General features: G+C 39.9%; 1 protein-coding gene across 5 annotated transcripts in view; it reads left to right on the top strand.

Moving 5' to 3' along the window:
* Nucleotides 1-19,558, top strand: part of CPVL (carboxypeptidase vitellogenic like) — a 205,553-nt gene that overhangs the window by 107,120 nt on the left and 78,875 nt on the right. For all 5 annotated transcript variants that reach the window (XM_009203175.4, XM_021935228.2, XM_003896159.4 and 2 more), the window contains 3 exons: nucleotides 2,504-2,570; nucleotides 16,694-16,816; nucleotides 17,209-17,340. In XM_009203175.4, the coding sequence (XP_009201439.1) occupies nucleotides 2,504-2,570; nucleotides 16,694-16,816; nucleotides 17,209-17,340 (322 nt within the window). The remainder of the gene's footprint in view (nucleotides 1-2,503; nucleotides 2,571-16,693; nucleotides 16,817-17,208; nucleotides 17,341-19,558) is intronic.

Raw genomic sequence — 19,558 nt, 5'->3', positions numbered from 1 at the left:
CCTGAGTAAATGCATGGAGTGTGCACGTGTGAACACAACGCTTATGTATTATTATTTTTGAGACTGACTCTCACTCTGTCACCAGACTGGAGTGCAGTGGCGTGATCTCGGCTCACTGCCACCTCTACCTCCCAGGCTCAAGCAATTCTGCCTCAGCCTCCTGAGTAGCCGGGACTACAGGCACCCACCACCACACCCAGATAATTTTTGTATTTTTAGTAGAGACGGGGTTTCACCACATTGGCCAGAATGGTCTCAATCTCTTGACCTCGTGATCCACCCGCCTCGGCCTCCCACGGCGTGAGCCACCGCACCTGGCCACTTACGTATTTTATATATATATATGTTTAGCAGTTCTGCTTCTAAAATTTGTAATTTCATTTGGGCTTGATGCTAGATTTTATTTTCTAGAAGATGCTCACCATGTAATAAGAAGAGTTCTTGACTAAAATACAGTTAAATGAGCAAATGGCATATGCAAATCTAATTCACTAAATTTACTTTTTTCATTCTTCACTCTCTTTTAAGAAAAGAGAGTGCTACCATGCTACCAAGTGCTTGCTTTAAAAAAAATAGCCAATTTTTTTGGCTGTGAAATCAAAACTGTGAAATGAAACTTGATGATAATTTCCTCAAGTGGAGCCTTGCCTTGGAAACTTGAGCTGGAGAATCCTGCCATTTTCAAGATAGAAGTAACCTGGGAGATTATCTCCAAATAAGACTGTCAGATAAAACACAAAATGCCCAGTTAAATTTGAATTTCAGATAAACAACAAATAACATTTTAATGTCAGTATATTCCATGCGATATTTGGAACATACTTATACTAAGCCATTATTTGTTATTTATCTGAAATTCAAAATTAAACCATGTCTTATGTTTTCATTTGCTAAATCCAGCAACCCTAATGACTCTCCAGCAAATACTACAAGGAAATAAGCTTTAAGCTAAAGCCAAAGACTTAATTGAGATTTACTATGCTAAATTATCTATTGCCATTCCAACAAGCAGGAAGAGAGAAAAGGAAGTAGATTTTAGCCTGAAGGTTGGAGAGGGAAGGGTGGAGAATGAATGCCTATTTTTATCTGCGTTCTAAAGCCAGCTTATTGCCAGCACAAACATAGAAGCTATAAAATACAGCTTCTCAGATTTAGTTGCTATAAAGGCCACTATAAATAATGAATACAGAAATACAACAAAACTCTACAGTAGTGTTTCATGGTGAATTTTTATGCAGCCTTTGAAAATTAATTATAGCTAGGATCATGGTGATTGTAATGACCCAATTTTGCCTCTTTGTAACCCTTGAACTTCGCCATCCTCCTGGGTTTTCAGAGTCTCCTTGCCTTTCATCTTCCCTGAATGGTTCATGGCTTTTAGTGTCTCAGCAGGAAGCTGGGCCAAAAACCTCCCCTAGCTTCGCAGGCACTGCAGTCTGGGTCAAAACACTCATAGAGCTACTGAGTTTCACAAGTTTTTGTTTTCCTTTTTTTTTGAAATATTTTGTTCAAGTAAAGAATCATTTAAAAATCCACTGTCTTCTTGCTTACTATGAAATCACTCCTTGAGTCTGTTAAAATCTATTTCATCACTGAAGTGGCTATTGGCATTCTTTTTTTTTTTTTTTTTTTTTTTTTTGAGACAGGGTCTTACTCTGTTGCCTAGGCTGGAGTGCAGTGGTGCAATCTCAGCTCACTGCAACCTCAGCCTCCCGGGTTGAAGCGATTCTCCTGTCTCAGCCTCCCAAGTAGCTAGGACTAGAGGTGCGCACCACCATGCCTGGCTGATTTTAGTAGAGATAGGGTTTCACTATGTTGGCTAGGCTGGTCTCGAACTCCTGACCTCGTTATCTGCCCACCTCAGCCTCCCAAAGTGCTGGGATTACAGGCATGAGCCACCGCCCCTGGCCAGCTGTTGGCATTCTTTAGTAAATGTGTTTTTCTTTTTTTTAGCCCAGAGGCTACTGTACATTTATTTCAATATCTGTGGCCATTTGCTGTTTTTCTTTTAAATTATAGTCATCTTACAGTTTTTGTGTTCTTTGGTCATTAAAATGCTGACATTCTTGGAGCTCCAGCAGAAATGTTCAGAGTCCCCCACAGTGGGGGTTGGTAAGCAACTAAGATTTCCCTCACTTCACCACAAATCTGGGCTAATGGGATCATAAAGTTTGCAGAACTACCTCCAAGAATTGCTACGTAACATGTGAAACCTGTATTATTTGCTCAAAGTGCCCTCAACAGTTAGATGATCCAAACTGGTAACTCAGTGATTTGGAAACATGCCCATAGTATTGATGTCCACTTGTCCAAACTTCTTATCATCAAAGTAAGCCCACACGTATTGTGTAAATAAAATGTCCTACAGGAGCTCATAGCAGAGTGGTATCTTATTTCAAATGTGAAACCTATTGCCAAAGGGTTAGATTTGATATCCTAGCATGAAGAGCTCCTGAATCATTTTTCTGATTAATTTGTATTGTTTTTGTTCTTCTTTTTGCAGTGCACTAATTCAGTTTTTCCAGATATTTCCCGAATATAAAGATAATGACTTTTATGTCACTGGGGAGGTAAGTAGAAGTCACGTTTCCTTGTGTGCTTCAAACATCACCAGAACTGACATATATTATGAGTGTAGTTTGTTCGTTTAAAATCTATATACATATATACATGTACACATACATATCAATATTGATTCAGCCTATATTCAAAATTCTCCCAATTATCAAAATACCCTTCATAACTTTTTTTTTTTTTTTGAGTTGGAATTTCGCTCTTGTTGCCCAGGGCTGGAGTGCAGTGGCGCGATCTCAGCTCACTGCAACCTCTGCCTCCCGGGTTCAAGCCATTCTCCTGCCTCAGCCTCTTAAGTAGCTGGGATTACAGGTACCTGCTACCATGCCTGGCTAATTTTTGTATTTTTAGTAGAGATGGGGTTTCACCATGTTGGCCAGGCTGGTCTCCAACTCCTATTCAGGTCTTGTGATCTGCCTGCCTCGGCCTCCCAAAGTGCTGGGATTACAGGCATGAGCCACTGCATCTGGCCCTTTCATAACATATTTTAAATCCCAGGACTCAATGCATGCTCTCATATTACCATGGGTGCACTAGGTAGGCTCAGTCACCTACCTTGTTTGTTCTCCTTGTCATTCATGGTGATGATTTGAAGAGTCCAGGCCAGGTGCTTTGTAGAATGTCCCATATTCTGAATTTGTCGGATTTTTTTCCTCAGTGCTTAGGTTATGTCAAAACAGTTGAGCACGAATATTACATAGATGGTGTGTACTTTCTGGTGCCTCACATCAGGAGGCACAAGAAGTCAGTTTGTCCCACTGTTGATGATGCTAAACTGGATCCCTCTGTCAAGGTGGTGTCTGCCAGATCTTGCCATTGTAAAGGCACCTGTTTCTGTTTGTAATTAATTAATAATTCAAGACCATTTGAACACTGTTCCCTCAAAAATGCCACCCAGTAGTTTTAGCATCCATTGATGATCTCTGTCTGAATCAGTTATTACACTGGGGGTGATAAAATGGTGAGTTTTCTAATGTATCTTTCTGTGGATATCACCTGGCATTCTTCCATAGGGAAAATTTTTCCCTTTTCCTCTTATTACTTACTTTTAAAAATAGTACTGTGGATTCACAGACTGTTATTTCTATTTGATCTGTTAAATTTGTTTTGTTTTAAATGCTTTCATTGTTTTAAATTTGGTCACTGGAAACCCCTTCAACTGGCTCCTGTGCCCTTTTTACAGGTCCCCATTAGCCTCCAAGCATGTCCTTGCTTTTTGACACAAATGTATGTTCCAGAAGCATCTTGTACTTCTTGTACTTTCCCTGTCCTAGCCTTGGAATCAGTCAGTTCTTCATGGAATGCTGGTTCTTTTTCATGGGGAATGGCATTTAAAAAGCAAGTGCTAAGCACTAAGTGGCCCATTGCTGCTGGGATGTGTCTGTGGGCAGGGCTAGGAAACCAAATGACTTCATACTAATACCCATACTTCTGATTCCATACCACAAGGTTCTCTTCTCTTTTCTCTGTTCCATATTTGTTTACCCCTTCTCCCACATTGAGGGCTGTGGTTCCTAATGACATCAGTGTGTTTCCTCTTTTGCTTGCTTCTACAATATGCCCAAAATGGTTTCAGAATTACTACATGAGTACCATTACCAACAAGAAACATCAAAATTACTTTCAATATTTTTGCTGCAATTATTTTTATCCTTAAATTTATCTCACTACACACTTACAATCAAAGTACTGTGTTTAAAAGTTAAAAGAATTCTATCTTTTTAAGGGTGATTCTGTTAAAATTTAATACACAGTTACATTCATTTGTCTATGTTGGTTTCAATTTTAGGGTTTGCTTTTTTCATCCTTTTTAAGATTATTTTAAAAATAGGTACCAGCCAATCATTTAAGAACATAGGTGCAGTTCTAGGTGCTAGGAATATAATGGTGAATAACACTGAAAAACTACAAAAAAAAATCCCTGCCCTACATTCTAGAGAGGCAGACAGTGATAACTAAAATATGTGCTAGGTACTGTACCATCAGGCAGTGACAAGCATCATGAAAGAGATGCAGTAGGGCAAGGGCCGGAGAGTGAAGGAGGTGCTATTTTGGATAAGATTGTCTGGGCAAGGCTCTTTGACAAGGAGATGATGAGCAGAACTCTGAATGATGTGGTGGGGGTAATTTCTGCAGTATCTGTAAGAAGAGCTTTCCTGGCAGAAGAAACAATGAATGCGAAGACTCTCCAGTGGGGACAGGCTTGGCAGGTTCAAGGAAAAGCACGGAGCTGCCGTGGTGGAAACTGAGCAGAAAGAGGCCAGTGGATCCTGCAGGGTCCGGCTGCCTGTGGCAAAGAGTTTGGACTTTATTCTAAGAGTAATGGGAAACCATTGAGGGTCCAGTGTTCACTGAAAGAACATTTAGAATCGAATTCAACTGAGCACAGATATATTGAGTATCTGCTATGTTTGAGGCACTGGACAAATATTAGGAATTCAGTGATTTATCAGACGTTGACTCTGCCCTAAATCTGAAGGTCTAATAATTACAATACAGATGAAAGGCACAATTAGAGAAATATTATCTCTGATCCACGAATCTTGAAAAAAGAAAAAAAAGTTAAGAAAAAAAATTAGAGAAGTAACTGTAAAGACTAATAGCCACAGGAAAGGTACCAATAGCTACCTCAGAATGGGATCCTCAGGAAAGGCCAAGCAGAGGAGATGGCAGTGAAACCAAGTTTTGAAGGATAAATAAGGGTGTGTTAGTTAAGGCTCTTTTGGTTGCAAGTGACAGAAACCCTATTTAAAGCAGCTTTAGTGAAACAGGACATTGATTGATTTAACGTCAGGTGTGGCTGGATCTGGTTGCCCATACTTTGTCATCAGGATTCTGCCTGTCATTCTCTCCTGATCTATGTACTTTGCTTTGTACTTTTCTGGTTTCATTCTTAGGCAAGTTCTTTTCATGTGGCACTCCCGCTTCTCCATCCATCGCAGGGCAGGTATAGCGTATCCATTCAACTTCCCTTTCCCAATAATTCCTGCCCTCCAGATTCCTGAATCTCAGATGATCCACTTGGATCTCATGCCTATCCTAGAGCCACCAACTGGACCCAGGTGGTTGGAATATACAGATTGGCCAGAATGGTGCCTGAGGCCCACTCCACACCCTGGAAGGGTAGGGACTGGGATGGGGGCCCTCATACTCTGAACCATAAGGCCTGAGAGTAGGAGATGAATGGTCTCCAGAGGAAGATCCAAGTGATGATGCCAGAGGAAGGGCTGTAAAGATGCTGGCAAGCATGTCTGCGATGTACACTTTCAGGGAGGGAAAGAGGAAAATGGTCTGAGTTTTTCCAAGGGAATGGCAAGTAACTGGAGCTAGCAACTTCTTCTCTCTTTTTTCTCTTTATAAGCTATTTGGAAGGGATATTCTGACTGTTTGGCATACTGCACTTTAGGTTTCTTAAGCCAGTTATGCAGTCAGGATGAGTTAGAACCTCTCCTGGTAATTTCTGGCTGTTCCTTGTCTTTTAACCAATTTCAGAGCCAGGTTAGGAAAGCGAATAGGAAGTGACACTCCCCATTATTTGGCAAAATATTTGGAAAATGCCCATTCTCCACCTCCTACAGAAGAGTGATCTACTTCGTGTGTAATGCCTTGTCTTGCAAATAATGTGGTGATGTCGTTAACCATGATGCTGATGTTGATACAAACCATGATGTTTGGTAAAGCTGCCAAATCCCAGATGAAAAATTTGACTTGGTTATTTCACATCTGCCTTGTGGTTTTATGCCTATAATTTCCTAATGTGTGTAGAAGAGGACAGTTTTCTTTTTACCTTCCTTGCTGCCAGGATGAATACTTTTAGGGAAACCTGTGCCTTCTGAGTGATGAAGGAAGATGTGAGGTAGAGATGCCGTTGTCAGTTCTTCCCTGAACTACATGGGATACGTTCAGTCTGGGGGCACTGCTCTTTCTAGAAGAAAAAAACACTAAATAATGATGCCTTGATGGTTTATCATGAATATTAGAATGCTGTGTTTCTCCAGTCTCGTTGGTCCCATCTGGGTTGTCTTCTGTTTTAAGGCCATGTGGCAGAAAAGAGAAGTGGAAGGCATTCTGGATTAATCATTAGGAGCCCTGGGACTCAGGGCTGGCTTTGCTCCTCCCTGGATGATTTCAGAAAAGTCTTTCAGCCTCCCCGGGCCTCTGCTTTTCATCTAACAATCAGAGGAGTTGTTCAATTAGATCACTTACAGGGATATTTTGCTTTACTAGGAGTTCAAATGCAGTTATTTAGACTTACTCTTTAAGCATCTGTGTGTAATTGCAGTTTTAATGTAGTACCTACCCATTTTCCCTCTCGCTGCTGCCACCACCAAAAAAAAAAAAAAAAAATTCTTCTAGATTTTTCAAGAAAGAAAATTCCTTTCTCTTCTAAACTCTTCATTTTCTCACACTCTTAGGAAAGCGGAATAGTGCTGCTCAGTTTGTAGAGCCATCTTCAAAAAATAAATGCACAAATTCAGAATGGTTTTCTGCTTGTCAATGTAAATGCACCAGACCTAAATATCTCATGTTTGTGTGCTATGAATGAGAGGAACCTGATGCTCAAGGGGTCTGGAGCAGCTGTTCAGAACCTTGATTTGATGTAAAGGAGTCTGGAAATAATAATAGTACCTACTGCATAGGGTTGTTTTGAGTATTTAATTAGATAATCCTCCTCAGATATTAGCCTAGTGACTGTGGTGAGTACCCAACACGTGATGACTACTATTACCATTCATGTTGAAAAGCTGGGTTAATATATTATGACTCCCAAGCACACAGCCTAATGCCTGTAGACAAGAGCTGAAGTGTTAATAGAAGCTCCGCTAACTCATTGCTGGGATATGGCATTGTCCCCTCTACTCTATGTCTATGATTTTGAAATCATTTTTAAAAGCAATAGTTACTTTGTCTAAAAAAAATGGAGCTTAGCAGTTGACATTAGAAGTTGTGCTTGTTTTTTATATGGGCAGCGGCAAAATGTGTCAGGACCCACCCCAGGCTCCTGCCTCGCCATGCGGACGATGGTGTGGCTACACCAGAGAAAGTGGCGTGGGCCTGCCCTCAGCGCAAAGGAGAGAGGAGAAGCTGCTTTGTCTTCTTCCTTCTCTTCATTTCTGCCCAGAACACCAACTGGAATTAATTTTCCCTAAAAAGAGACAAATGTGTCTGTAAATCACCCTCCTCAAGACATGAAAAAAACATACTTCAAAAAGAGAAACAAGCTGCATTTAATTCCCATAATTAACTTTCTTTATAAGTGTTATCCTTTCTGAGCCAGTAACTATTAGTGAGATTGCCCTTGTTCTTGAGGCACAGACACATTTAGCATCCTCTCAATTGTACGTGAGCCCAGGTAGAAGTTAAAGCAAAACAGCCCTCACTGGAAGGCAGGCAGGTGACGATCAGGGGGACCGCCCATTGTTCTCTGAGCCTGTGTCTTTATGTGCCGCTCAAGGGGAAGAGTCAGTGCATGTGGGAGGTTGTGGCAATGGATGGGAATGCTTCCAAACTAGCAGGGCCTGTGGTTAAAACGGGACATCTCTTCTCCATCAGCAAAAAAGGGCAGACTCTCTTTATAAACAGTTTTGCAACCATAATTTATTTGAGGACCCAATAGAGACAAAACTTTGAAGCTATTTAAAAATGAATTAGGGAGCATAATGGGCTACTTTATCTTCATCTGCATGGGTGAAGTCCCTGTTGGAAGTACAGTGTCTGACGACCTTTACTGAAGTCATCATGGCCCATTGGGTTAGGTGGCAAGCTCCCAGTATGCGAGAGCCATGTTTGTTTGTTTTATTCGATACTAAGCACAGTGCATAATGATGATTATAGAATGAAGTTCATGCAAGACTGCCTTTAGATAAAATAAAAATACTGATATTTCTTTCCTGCATCTTTTCACCTCCCCCACCCCGACTTTTTTTTTTTTTTTTGAGACGAAGTGTCATTCTGTTGCCTAAGCTGGAGTGCAGCATCACGATCTCAGCTCACTGCAGCCTCCAGTTCCCAGCTTCAAGTGATTCTCCTGCCTCAGCCTCCCAAGTAGCTGGGATTACAGGCACGTGCCACCATGCCCGCCTAATTTTTGTATTTTTGGTAGAGACGGGGTTTCACTATGTTGGCCAGGCTGGCCTTGAACTCCTGACCTGGTAATCTGCCCACCTCAGTCTCCCAAAGTGCTGAGATTACAGGTGTAAACCACTGCAGCCAGCCCCTTTCTTTTTTAAAAATTTTTATTTTAGGTTTGGGGGTACATGTGAATGTTTGTTACATAGACAAACGTGTCACAGAGATTTGTTGTACCTATTATTACATCACCCAGGTATTAAGCTCAGTACCCAGTAATGATCTTTTCTGCTCTTCTCGCCTCCGTTTCATTGCCCTTCTCTTCCTGCGCTATGTCCCGGGCCCTTGGGACTCTCCTTTGGCCTCCCTTGTTTTCCAGGGCCATCTTCCCACCTCAGCCTTCCTCTCCTCAGTCTGTTGTGTACAAACTTCTATTTCTCCATGCTTCTTCCATCCCTTTCATGATTGTTCTGTTTCTCTCCCCATTCTGACTTGTTATCAGCTCATTGTTCCATAGAAAGGATCTGATAAATTAAACCCAATATGGTGGACTCTCAACATGTTTGCATTTGAGTAAAGAGAGAGCCTACCTGATGGATAGATATTTGTAATAGGGTAATTTCAAGCAGTGACATGCAGTGGGGTTGGCAACCAAGGTGGGGTGGGAGAGCAATTCTAGAAGTAGGCCTATGATTATTAGCATTCTGTGTAAGCCTGTACCATCATCCTATTAGCCCGGGCTTGGGATCATTAAATTTAATGGCTAGAAGGGATCCTTCAAGAACATCTAGTTCACGTATTTTATCTGTAGATTTTACTAGAGAACATTTATTAAGAATGGACTGTATGGTAGACATCATGCTAAGCACTGTTTTATGCATTACCTCATTTAATCCTAACAGCTGCCTTAAAAAATAGGTGCTATGATTATTCTTCCCATTTTACAGGTGAGGTGACTGAGGCTTAGTGAGGTTAGGTATGCCTTACCAAGGTCACCCAGCCAGAAAGTGGAGGAGCCAGCATTGGAACCTAAGCAGTCAGACTCCAGAGCCTGAAGATGGTGGGGAAGAAGTGAGCTAGTGGTGCAGCCTTGTTCACCAAAATGCTTGTTCACCAAGCTGGGTGCTCTCACCTTGAACTTGCACTGTCTCCAGGACCTGCTTCAGATTCTGTTTGTGTAGAAGGGAGCCAAACGTCCCCTTCCATATTTAATGCTGAAACTCTAAGGTTATCAACCTTACACAAACAGAAAAGAAGTTCCCTAGCTTCTTGAATGTCTTTCTGGCCAAGACTGTTTTAATCATAAAGACTTGGCCTTGATCATTAAGTTTTATAGAGTAAGTGGAAGTTTCAAGTGATATAAGGACTTGAAGTCTTTGGAATGCAATTATTTTTCAAGGCTTGGAACTTGCTGAATTTTATTAGATAACATTCAAGCTGTTTTAACTCTTGAACCTATGACAAATCTCTATTTTCAGTTATGTTCATCTGCACTTGCCAATATTTTCTTTTAGAATTGAAAATGGATTTGTGACTATTTAATGAGTTTAATATTACAAAAATCAAGGTTTAAGCTGTAACCAAAGAACTGAATAAGGGCATATGGAAATGTTTGCAAGTTTGATCTCTGGCTTTTGTACAGCATATCCAAATCAAGTCAATACATATATACTGAGGTTGCATGGAAAAGAATATGCGTAAATCAGAAGTCATTATAAGCTTTGTCAGGAATGAATTACCATGCTGGAGCAGGCAGCATAGAGACCTAAATAGTACTTGATTAGATGAGATGTTTAGGTTGGAAATGAGAAATGCTAAGTTACATCTATTATGCAGCTTCATCCTTCTGAATTGTATCTACAGTGAGCAAACAAAGATTCAGTTTGTTGACTGTGGCCCGGTGTGTTCGGACTCTTTATTTAAAAGTCAAATTAACTGTAGTCTCCATTTTAAACAAAAGGGTTTATTCATCTCATTGAGTCACCTGGCTTCATGCTGGATTTCTCCAAATTGCCACTGAACTCAGAGTAGGTGGGAAAAGGATGCATCTTGTTCACCTATGCCTGTCAGTGATGGCTTTTTTTTTTTAAGCAGTATCTTCTCAATAGAAAATAAGAATATATCATTTGGGAGGCAGCATGTATTTTTGCATAAGTTTATGTGACTAAAAATTGGCTATAGATCGAAATGTTTTTGCTATAAGTCTATGCCTGTAGATTTTGCAAGTTCCTTTTTAAGCCCATATTCCAAAAGAAATAGATGCTTTGATAAAGTCATATTCTTGTTGGAAGGCTTTTTTTTTTTTTTTTAATTGCAGCAATGTGGTCTTGAAATTAGATGACGCATGGTCTAGAAATGTCTAGGAAGTTATAGAGGTTACCACAACACTGAAATTCCAGCTTTCCTCATTCATTAATTTTCTAAACTGACCATTTTAAGGCCACACTTCTCTCTTCAGATAAAATAATGGTACTGAAGGAAATAAGATTCTACCCTAGGCTAGATGAAGCCAAAGTAGGTCACCCTAGCCTAATCTTGCCCTATTGGCTGCTACATGGTACCCATTACACCGAGGTTTTCACCAGATTTTGTGGCTTTCCTGGGGTGTTCAATGTGTGTATAAAGTTCTCTTTGAGGCATTGAAGCTGTCTTGTTCCCTCTGGTCTTCTCCCATAAATGGGTGGCAGCTCTATCGTAGTCTGTGCCTGGGATGAGCTGGAGAACAAGGGAATGATATGACTGATTCCAGAAGGGCAGTGCGCCTTGATTCCTTCTAGGGATACAGAGGAGCTCTCACCAGCCCAGTAGTGAATTCTTCAAAGAAGGATTTTTTTTTCTCCTGTGTAGCTGGGGAAAGTGGGGTTCAAGCAGGGCAAGGAGCTTAGAATGACCCTCAGGATCCTCAGTGTACCATTGCTGAAGTTGACAACTCCCTCTTTGCACCTGCCAGGCAAAGGATAGGAACTAAGGCCTGCGGATGGTGAAACTTTGTGTCCAGGTTTAGCTGTGTCTCATTTCAAAAGCCGTTGCTCATTATCACTGACAAAGTTGTGAATTTTTTTGCCATGAAATGTGTACCTAGAAGCAAGGCAGAGAATGACTGTATAAGTGTATCTATTTTTTTCCTACTAAACTTCAGAGAAATGTGGTCAAATGAGAGTAGCTTAAACAATAGTAACTGCTACCATATGTGAAATTTCTGTAAGAGGACATTGTTTCCATTTTAATATTATTCTCTGACACTGTTTGTTTTCCTCTGGAGGAGCTGATTGAAGCTGGACTTTAGCTATGAAATCTTTTCCCCTTTCTTGAGTGTAACCAAATGGCAGGTTACAGTAAGTAGGCTCCGTATGTTGTTGAAACATATAAGAAAAGAGAGATTCAGGCAAAAGACACAATTACAGGTTTTCTCTACATCCAATTTCATTGTGTTTTTACACATCTGGATAATTAACCAAACATTGCATTCTCTCTGTTTTTACAAGTACAATGTACTCCTCACGGGATTTCCATCAGGCTGGAAAAAAAAATCGCAGACCAAGATTCAAAACTACTATTCAACTATGATGTTGAGGCCTTTTTCTCTCCTGGGAGAAATAAAAGACTGAGAGCTGAATTCTGAGATCCTTCTGATGTAGGAGGAAAATTGGAAGTTTATTGCCTCTTTAAGCTCCAGCAAATACAAGCATGTACAAACACAAGCATGTACAAACACACCCTAATACCTCTGGTCCTTCTTGTTGGAGGTCGCTCGAAATATGGTCACCATGGGAAAAATTAACCAAGTAAGAGCAGTGCTGGAAATTGCAGCTTGAAGCTCCTTTAATAATTAGAAAGGAATAATAAGGACATCCTAAAATTCTGATGTGTTGAGTGCTAACCTAGTTTGAATTCTGTTCGATGTGTTATGTTTATCTGGCTGAGTTTCTCATTTGAAGGTCCCTGCCAAATTCTAAAATAATATGTGTTCAGATAGTTTCTGGCCACACTTTCCCTCTTTCTTTTTAAAATGGCTTTGGTATTGCTTTGAGCTTTTATGAGGCCAGCGTCTGATCCCATGTTAGAAAGTTCGTGTTAATTCACAGACTTCAGGGGCTTCATTGACCAGCTGCTGCCCACACTGGTGAACACCATGGGGAGGTCAGAGAAGCCATGGGACCAAGAGTTCTGGTTGTTGTTGCTGTTTTCATTAGAACTCAGAACAAAAGAAGTAATAGTTCATAAAATTACAGAATCACTGTTATAAGCCTAAGGGACCATATAGTCGATTTCTAATCCATAAGGCAGTCACACCTAAATTCTTCCCCCGAAATATGGGGTTCTATAAAATATATACAGGAAAAGGCAAATGAGGTAAAATAAAACATACTTGATTTATTACCCGGTTGTCTTTTGAAGTACTTAATGGCGGTCAGAGAATCATTAAATTGAGAAATAAATGATTCAAAAAGAATAAATGAGTCTGATCTTGCCAAAAAAAAAAAAAACCTCTCTCAACAAGGAGAGTGAAAATAATTGAAATTTTATTACAATGTTTCAGTGTCTGTTTTCCATAAAAATAATTCTATAATTTTCTTTTCTGTGACAGCCTGAGTCACTCAACCAATGGAATGATTAATGAAAAAGGCAATGACGGATTTGTCACACTGACACAAAGCAAGGAAGTGTGTGATAGTCATTAGAAAGTTAGAAAAAAAAACTGCGAGGTTGGCAGATGTGGACTGAATATTGAAGAATTTCATTTTGGATATGGTTATAGTACTACTCATCTCACTGTTTTGTTTTTCATAAATGATCAGCTTAGCAAGCCTGGAGTAGATAAACCCAAGATGTAGTCCCACCTTAGGGGACCTCAGACTCATGGTGTATTCCAGGACCATTGACTGTCCAGCCTGGGCAACAGAGCGAGACTCCGTCTAAAAAAATAATAATGATGATAATAATAATGGTGGCTTTTTTTTTTTTTAAAGAGTATCTTCTCAATAGAAAAGATTTCATTGACTGAAATGCAATTAGATATGACAAAGGGGAGCTGCGGAGACAGCCAAGCCAGGGTAGAATTCCAGCCAGGCATGTGAATGAAATGCATGGGCCCTTGTTTTCATCACTGTAAAATATTGGAAAATAATGTTCATCTTAAATTGGCTTAAAGTGGGTGAGGTAGCCTGGCTCATAGTAATGCTCAAAAACTGAGTGGGTGTTCCTTCTTAATTCCCTGTCTGGATGTATCCCAGATACCCAGATACACATGATGGTCACTGGGGGAAGGTGCCATAAAAATGCAGATGTTTCAGCCTACATTTCTCATGACTACCTACACAGCAACTTAAAGTACATGCCCTTCCATGTCAGAAAGTGTCAAGAGAGATGTTTTATTACCAGGTCTTATAACAAGAAAATTGGAGTGATAATATCACTGGAAGATAAACTTTTTAGCATTTGTACCAATTTCTGATAGGGAAAAAGTATTTAGAAGTAATGCCAGATAAGTCATTCATTTATCAAGTATGTTTTTATTTACCTACTTTGTGCTAGGCAATGTATACATTATGGAAATCATAATCTAAGAAATGGTAAACTTTGCTCTATCATGTGTCAGTCATGGTTTCCATAATATAGTTTTGAAAGCAATTGTGACCTTTATGAGGGCAAGTTTTGTGCTTTATTCATTTTTGTGTCTCCTCAAGTATCTAGTATAATGCCTGTATTAGTTCATTTTCACACTGCTGTAAAGATACTACGAGAGAGAGAGAGCATGCGCAGGGGAAACTGGCTCTTTTAAAACCATCAGCTCTCGTGAGAACTCCCTCACTATCATGAGAACAGCATGGGGGAAACTGCCCCAGTGATCCAGTCACCTCGCACCAGATCCCTTCCTCAACACGTAGGGATTACAATTGGAGATGAGATTTGGTTGAGGACACAGAGGCATACCATGTCAATGCCTTTGACAGAAGAATTGCCCAATAAACTATCATTGAATAAAGACTATATAATAATACATTTTTACTAGTAAAATGGTTACTCAGGGAAATATGCTTTTTTGTCATTTTACAGAAATTTTATTTGATAAATGTTCACTTATTGTCACTAACAAGAGAATGTAGCACAGTTAGACAACAAACCAAATTTCAGACATATGGACATATCTTTATATTACACAAGGAAGCTAAAATATACTTGCAAGTATGAATGGATAAATTGCTTTGATTCAATACTTTGTCTAAATAATTATTATTGCACAAGAGAGCTGCATCAATGAGGAGATCTTGGATAAATTACATTAATGGCTTTCTTTTATCATTGCTTGGAAGGAGTTTAGGTTTTGGAGTCAGTCAGCTCAGGTATAATTCTGGCTCTACGACTTAACCTCTCTGAGCCTCAGTGTCCTCATCTGGAAATGGGAGTAATGATATCTTCAGCATATGATTATGGTATGGATAAAATAAGAGCGTTCAGGGGTTCCCAGCCTTTGAACTTACAGACCCCCTGGAGAGCCTTGGAGATGCTGTGAACTCACAGGTATCCACATAGTGTCTCTAGTCTGTTTTGAACATAGATGCATTGCTCTTTTTCAGGTGTCTGTGGATTCATTTTAAGATTCATTCATTCAACAACTATTTATTGAGCACTAACAAATACACGCATCAGTCATAGTGAACTCAAGTAAACAAAACGGACAAATGTCCCTGTATTCACAGATCTTATATTCTAGTATGGGTAGGAGCATAACAGTATATGAGATAAGTAAGTAAAAGTTTGTTGGAGAATGATAAGTATTAAGGAAATAGGAAAGAAAAAATATAGGAAATTGAGAGAATTTGCCATATATATGGATGCCTGTGAGAAGAGCATTCCAGGTGGAGGGAACAGCTAGTCCAAAGGCCTGGCAGGCATGTGCCTGGTATGTGCAAGGAATAGCGTGGAACCCAGTGGGCTGGAGAGGAATGAGCAAGAGGGTAGCAGGGGTTGAGGGCAGAGAATGGAGCAGATCATGCTAGCCCTTATGCCTTTGCTTTTGGGAAGATGGGAAGTCATTAAAGGATAAGGGCAAAAGAAGGAGGCCAATGAGGAGGCTACTGCAGTCATCCAGGCCAGAGATGATGTGATGGAGAAGGGGTTGTGGAAGACATTGGACTCTGGACAGATTTTGATAGAATAGGTAGAGCTGACAAGCTTGGCTGATTGACTTTTGTGGAATATGAGAGAAAGAGAGATATAAAGAATGGCACCAAGATTGTTGGCCTGAGCAGCAGAAAAACAGAATTAACATGAATTGAAAGGGAGGCTGCCTCAGGGTTGGGGATTGGGAGCTTTATTTTGAACGTCTGCAGTTTAATATTAGACATACAAGTGGAGATATCAAGAAGGCAACTTTTGATGGAAAGAATGCAAAATGCAAAATTATTTGAAAAATATTGCTGAGTCAATAGTAGCTCTTCCAGCACAGTCTAAAAGTAGAACTATTATCACGTTTGTTGGGGGAAGGATATCTACAAAATATTTTGACCTTGAAAAAGGACCTTGTGCTAGAAAAGGTTGGAAATAGAGATGAGTTTAAGTGAAAATTTTAGTGGCAGTAAATATTATTTTCCTTTCTACTAATGGAACATGTATTCCATTAGTACATGTTGATTTCAAAATTTGCAGCATTATCAGATTTTGAAATCTTAATTTTGAACTTGAGATTTTTTTCCCCTCTAATCTTTGAATAGAGCTTTCTGGCAAGAGACGCCTAACACATGGCAGAATTGTGTTCTCCCAAGTTATTTTATTTTGGAAGGAAATTAGAATGTTCACTTATTACATGTTCACTTGTGATTTTTTGAGCATCGAACCTGTGCATGTCATGTGGTGCTATTTGAGACGAGAAAAGAATTGGAAGACAGAGGTTTTTGCTATTATGGAATCTATAATGCGGGGTTAGGAAATAGATAGTATACCTCATGTGGAAAGATTGCTCCTTCATTGTGATTTTAATTAACTTAAGTACATTTAATTTTACTAGCATCCATTTGTGATTGGCCATTTCAACATCTGTCCTTCTCAGTCTTACGCAGGGAAATATGTGCCAGCCATTGCACACCTCATCCATTCCCTCAACCCGGTGAAGGAGGAGAAGATCAACCTGAAAGGAATTGCTATTGGAGATGGATATTCTGATCCCGAATCAGTAGGTGTCTCCTTTTGACTTTCTATTTTGTCTCTTAGGGAGATTAAAAGCCTTTTTATCAGATGGAAGGCTCCTCTTAGAGGTCTAACTTGATAAGGGAAATACCGGTTGGCTTTATGACTTAAATCTCTTAATTTTTACCAAATGTTTCAACGTATCGATGTACTGTGTCAGCTTACATTGGCTGTCAGTGCAAATATATGTGTGTGTGTATTGTGTTGTGTTCTGTTGTGTGTGTTGTGGGGTGTATATGTGTGTGCATGTAATTATCCTACTTGGCTAACCAGCACAAGATTAACAATTACAAAGGATTATTTCACCAAGCAAATGGGCTTCCTTAAGGTCTCTTTTTCTCCCTTTGTGGCATTGATGTGTGTCTTTTTTGTCCTCAGATTATAGGGGGCTATGCGGCATTCCTGTACCAAATTGGCTTGTTGGATGAGAAGCAGAAAAAGTACTTCCAGAAGCAGTGCCACGAATGCATAGAACACATCAGGAAGCAGAACTGGTTTCAGGCCTTTGAAGTGAGTTCTAGGGGCCTTGTGCTGCCCTTGAGCAATTAAAACCATCTGGGGAGGGGGGCGGGTCAGTAGGAACACCTTGGTGCTCAGGCATTTTTTTGTTAAGAAGGTATATCTCTGTTATTCCATTCGAGATCGGGAGGCGAGTTGAGTGGCCTTATAATAAAGAAAAGGACTGTCTGTGTTCCTTTGAATTTACTTTGGCTATATTTTAAGCCTGAGATCATCTTGGAGTGTTTATCTAACTGTGTCTTTCATTAACTGTTTTGATTTCTTTAAATACTGTGGAGGCCCTCAAGGCAGACCCTATCATATGGAAATCAGAAGAAAGGCAACCCAGGAAGTAGAGGCATATGCTTCACCATCTGCTCTAAACCATGTAGAAGAGTTTTATATCCACAAACAGGGTTTCAGCTGGGAGAAATGACCACAGTGTGTAACAAATGACATGTGACACACGTGTCGGGAACAAAGATCATAAAGTGTAGTAATTTGAAACTCTTACAAAGGGGCATTGGTATTTGTGCATATCCTTACACTGCTCACCTAAAATTAAACTTGAGAATAAATAATTATGTTCATCACTCTTTTCTTTCTCGGTTATTTAAAGTGTAAGAATATACTAAATATTAGGATACAGGAAGTTTTTGTTTTTTTTTTTTTTTGGACAATGCAGACAGAGCTATGTGTAAACAATCTCCCTGAGAGACTTTTTGCCACATTTACTATAGAGCTATCATGTTTGACACAGTAGTAAATGAGGCAAGGTCTGAATTTTGAGAGCTTTAATTTGTTTGTTATTAGACACATTCTGTAACAGTATATCTAATGTTGTTATTGTTATTAAAGCAGAAATCTGATATTAAGTCTTAAGAGCACTGCAGATCAGCCAGTTCAGATCAAAATAGGAGACGTGCAACCTTGGAGAGAAGGTGGAGGATAACACAAAGTTATTTTTCATTTTACAAGTAGGGTGTCGGGACACTATCAGAAAATCTACCAAGGCAGTGGCCACCCTTGCTGTGAATTCTGATAGCAGCTAGCTGTGCAAATGGTTGGAGCAAAGGGAGTCCTGAGCCATCCTACAGAGCTCCACCAGGCTCTCCTTTCTCTGAGTCAGGACACTAAATGTGGCTGCAAAGTGTGGATTCAGAATTTCTTGTGTAATTGTAAACACAAAGGAAGAGGGATCTCCTGGGGGACATGTAGGATCATGCTTCCACTTGCAATGATATTATTTTCAAGACTTTCTGCTGTGGTAGTCAGAGAGGGGACAAAGGAGTGAAACTTCACTATTTAGAATTAATATCAAATTTTATGTGGCATGAGACCAATTTGCAAATGAAACATTTGATATGTTTTTAAAGAAGCACACAGGGATAAAGCAATATCAAGAGCAAGAGCATTTGAGAGGCTCATATTGAGAAAAAAAGCAGAAAGATGACTGGTACATAATGTAGCAGGCTAAACACCTACAGGATTAGTGAAGCTGTAGAAAAGTTCAGGTATGTTGTGTATTCAGAGATAATGAGAACGTGACCCATGAGGTTAGAATCTATCCCAAACCGGATACATCAGAAACTGGAACCCCAAGCAGGCAAAACCTTTGAAGGCTTGGAATGTCTTTTTGACCATTGGTCCCACATCTTGAGTGATGAATTAAAACAAGACCTTTGCTTTTTCAAGGAAAATAGATAAAATGATACTTAGGACAGTAAACAATTTGTAGTTGAAATGTGTTTCAATGACTGCAAAGGAAGACTCCAACAAATCCTGAAACCCAAGGGAATATAAATGTCAGAATCTCAAGCCTAAAATGATAAAGCCTGTTTGATGCTCTGATCCTTTAAAATGATTTAATTAATCAAAGAGTAGTAACTCAGAGCTGGAGAGTACTCTAGAGATAGGTCATCTATTGTCCCTATGCATTTACATGCACACACAGACACACACACACACAGACACACACACACACACAGACACACACACATACACACACAGACACACACACACACACTTACTGGTGAGGGGAGAGGATGCCGAGCCTCAGAGGATAGCAATGAATTGCCGAAGGATACACAAATGGATTGTGGCAGGCTGAGGACTGGAATTGTTCCCCGCATTTCCACCACAGTATTTCTCCTATGGTAATTTGCAGGCATTCTATAAAAATCCTGGGGTGTCTTAGATATTCTGCAAGATATAAAATGGCTGATCCGCT

This window comes from Papio anubis, chromosome 4 (genome assembly GCF_008728515.1).
Source record: "Papio anubis isolate 15944 chromosome 4, Panubis1.0, whole genome shotgun sequence".
Classification (NCBI taxonomy): Eukaryota; Metazoa; Chordata; class Mammalia; order Primates; family Cercopithecidae; genus Papio; species Papio anubis.
This window is presented reverse-complemented; position numbering and strand designations above follow the sequence as displayed.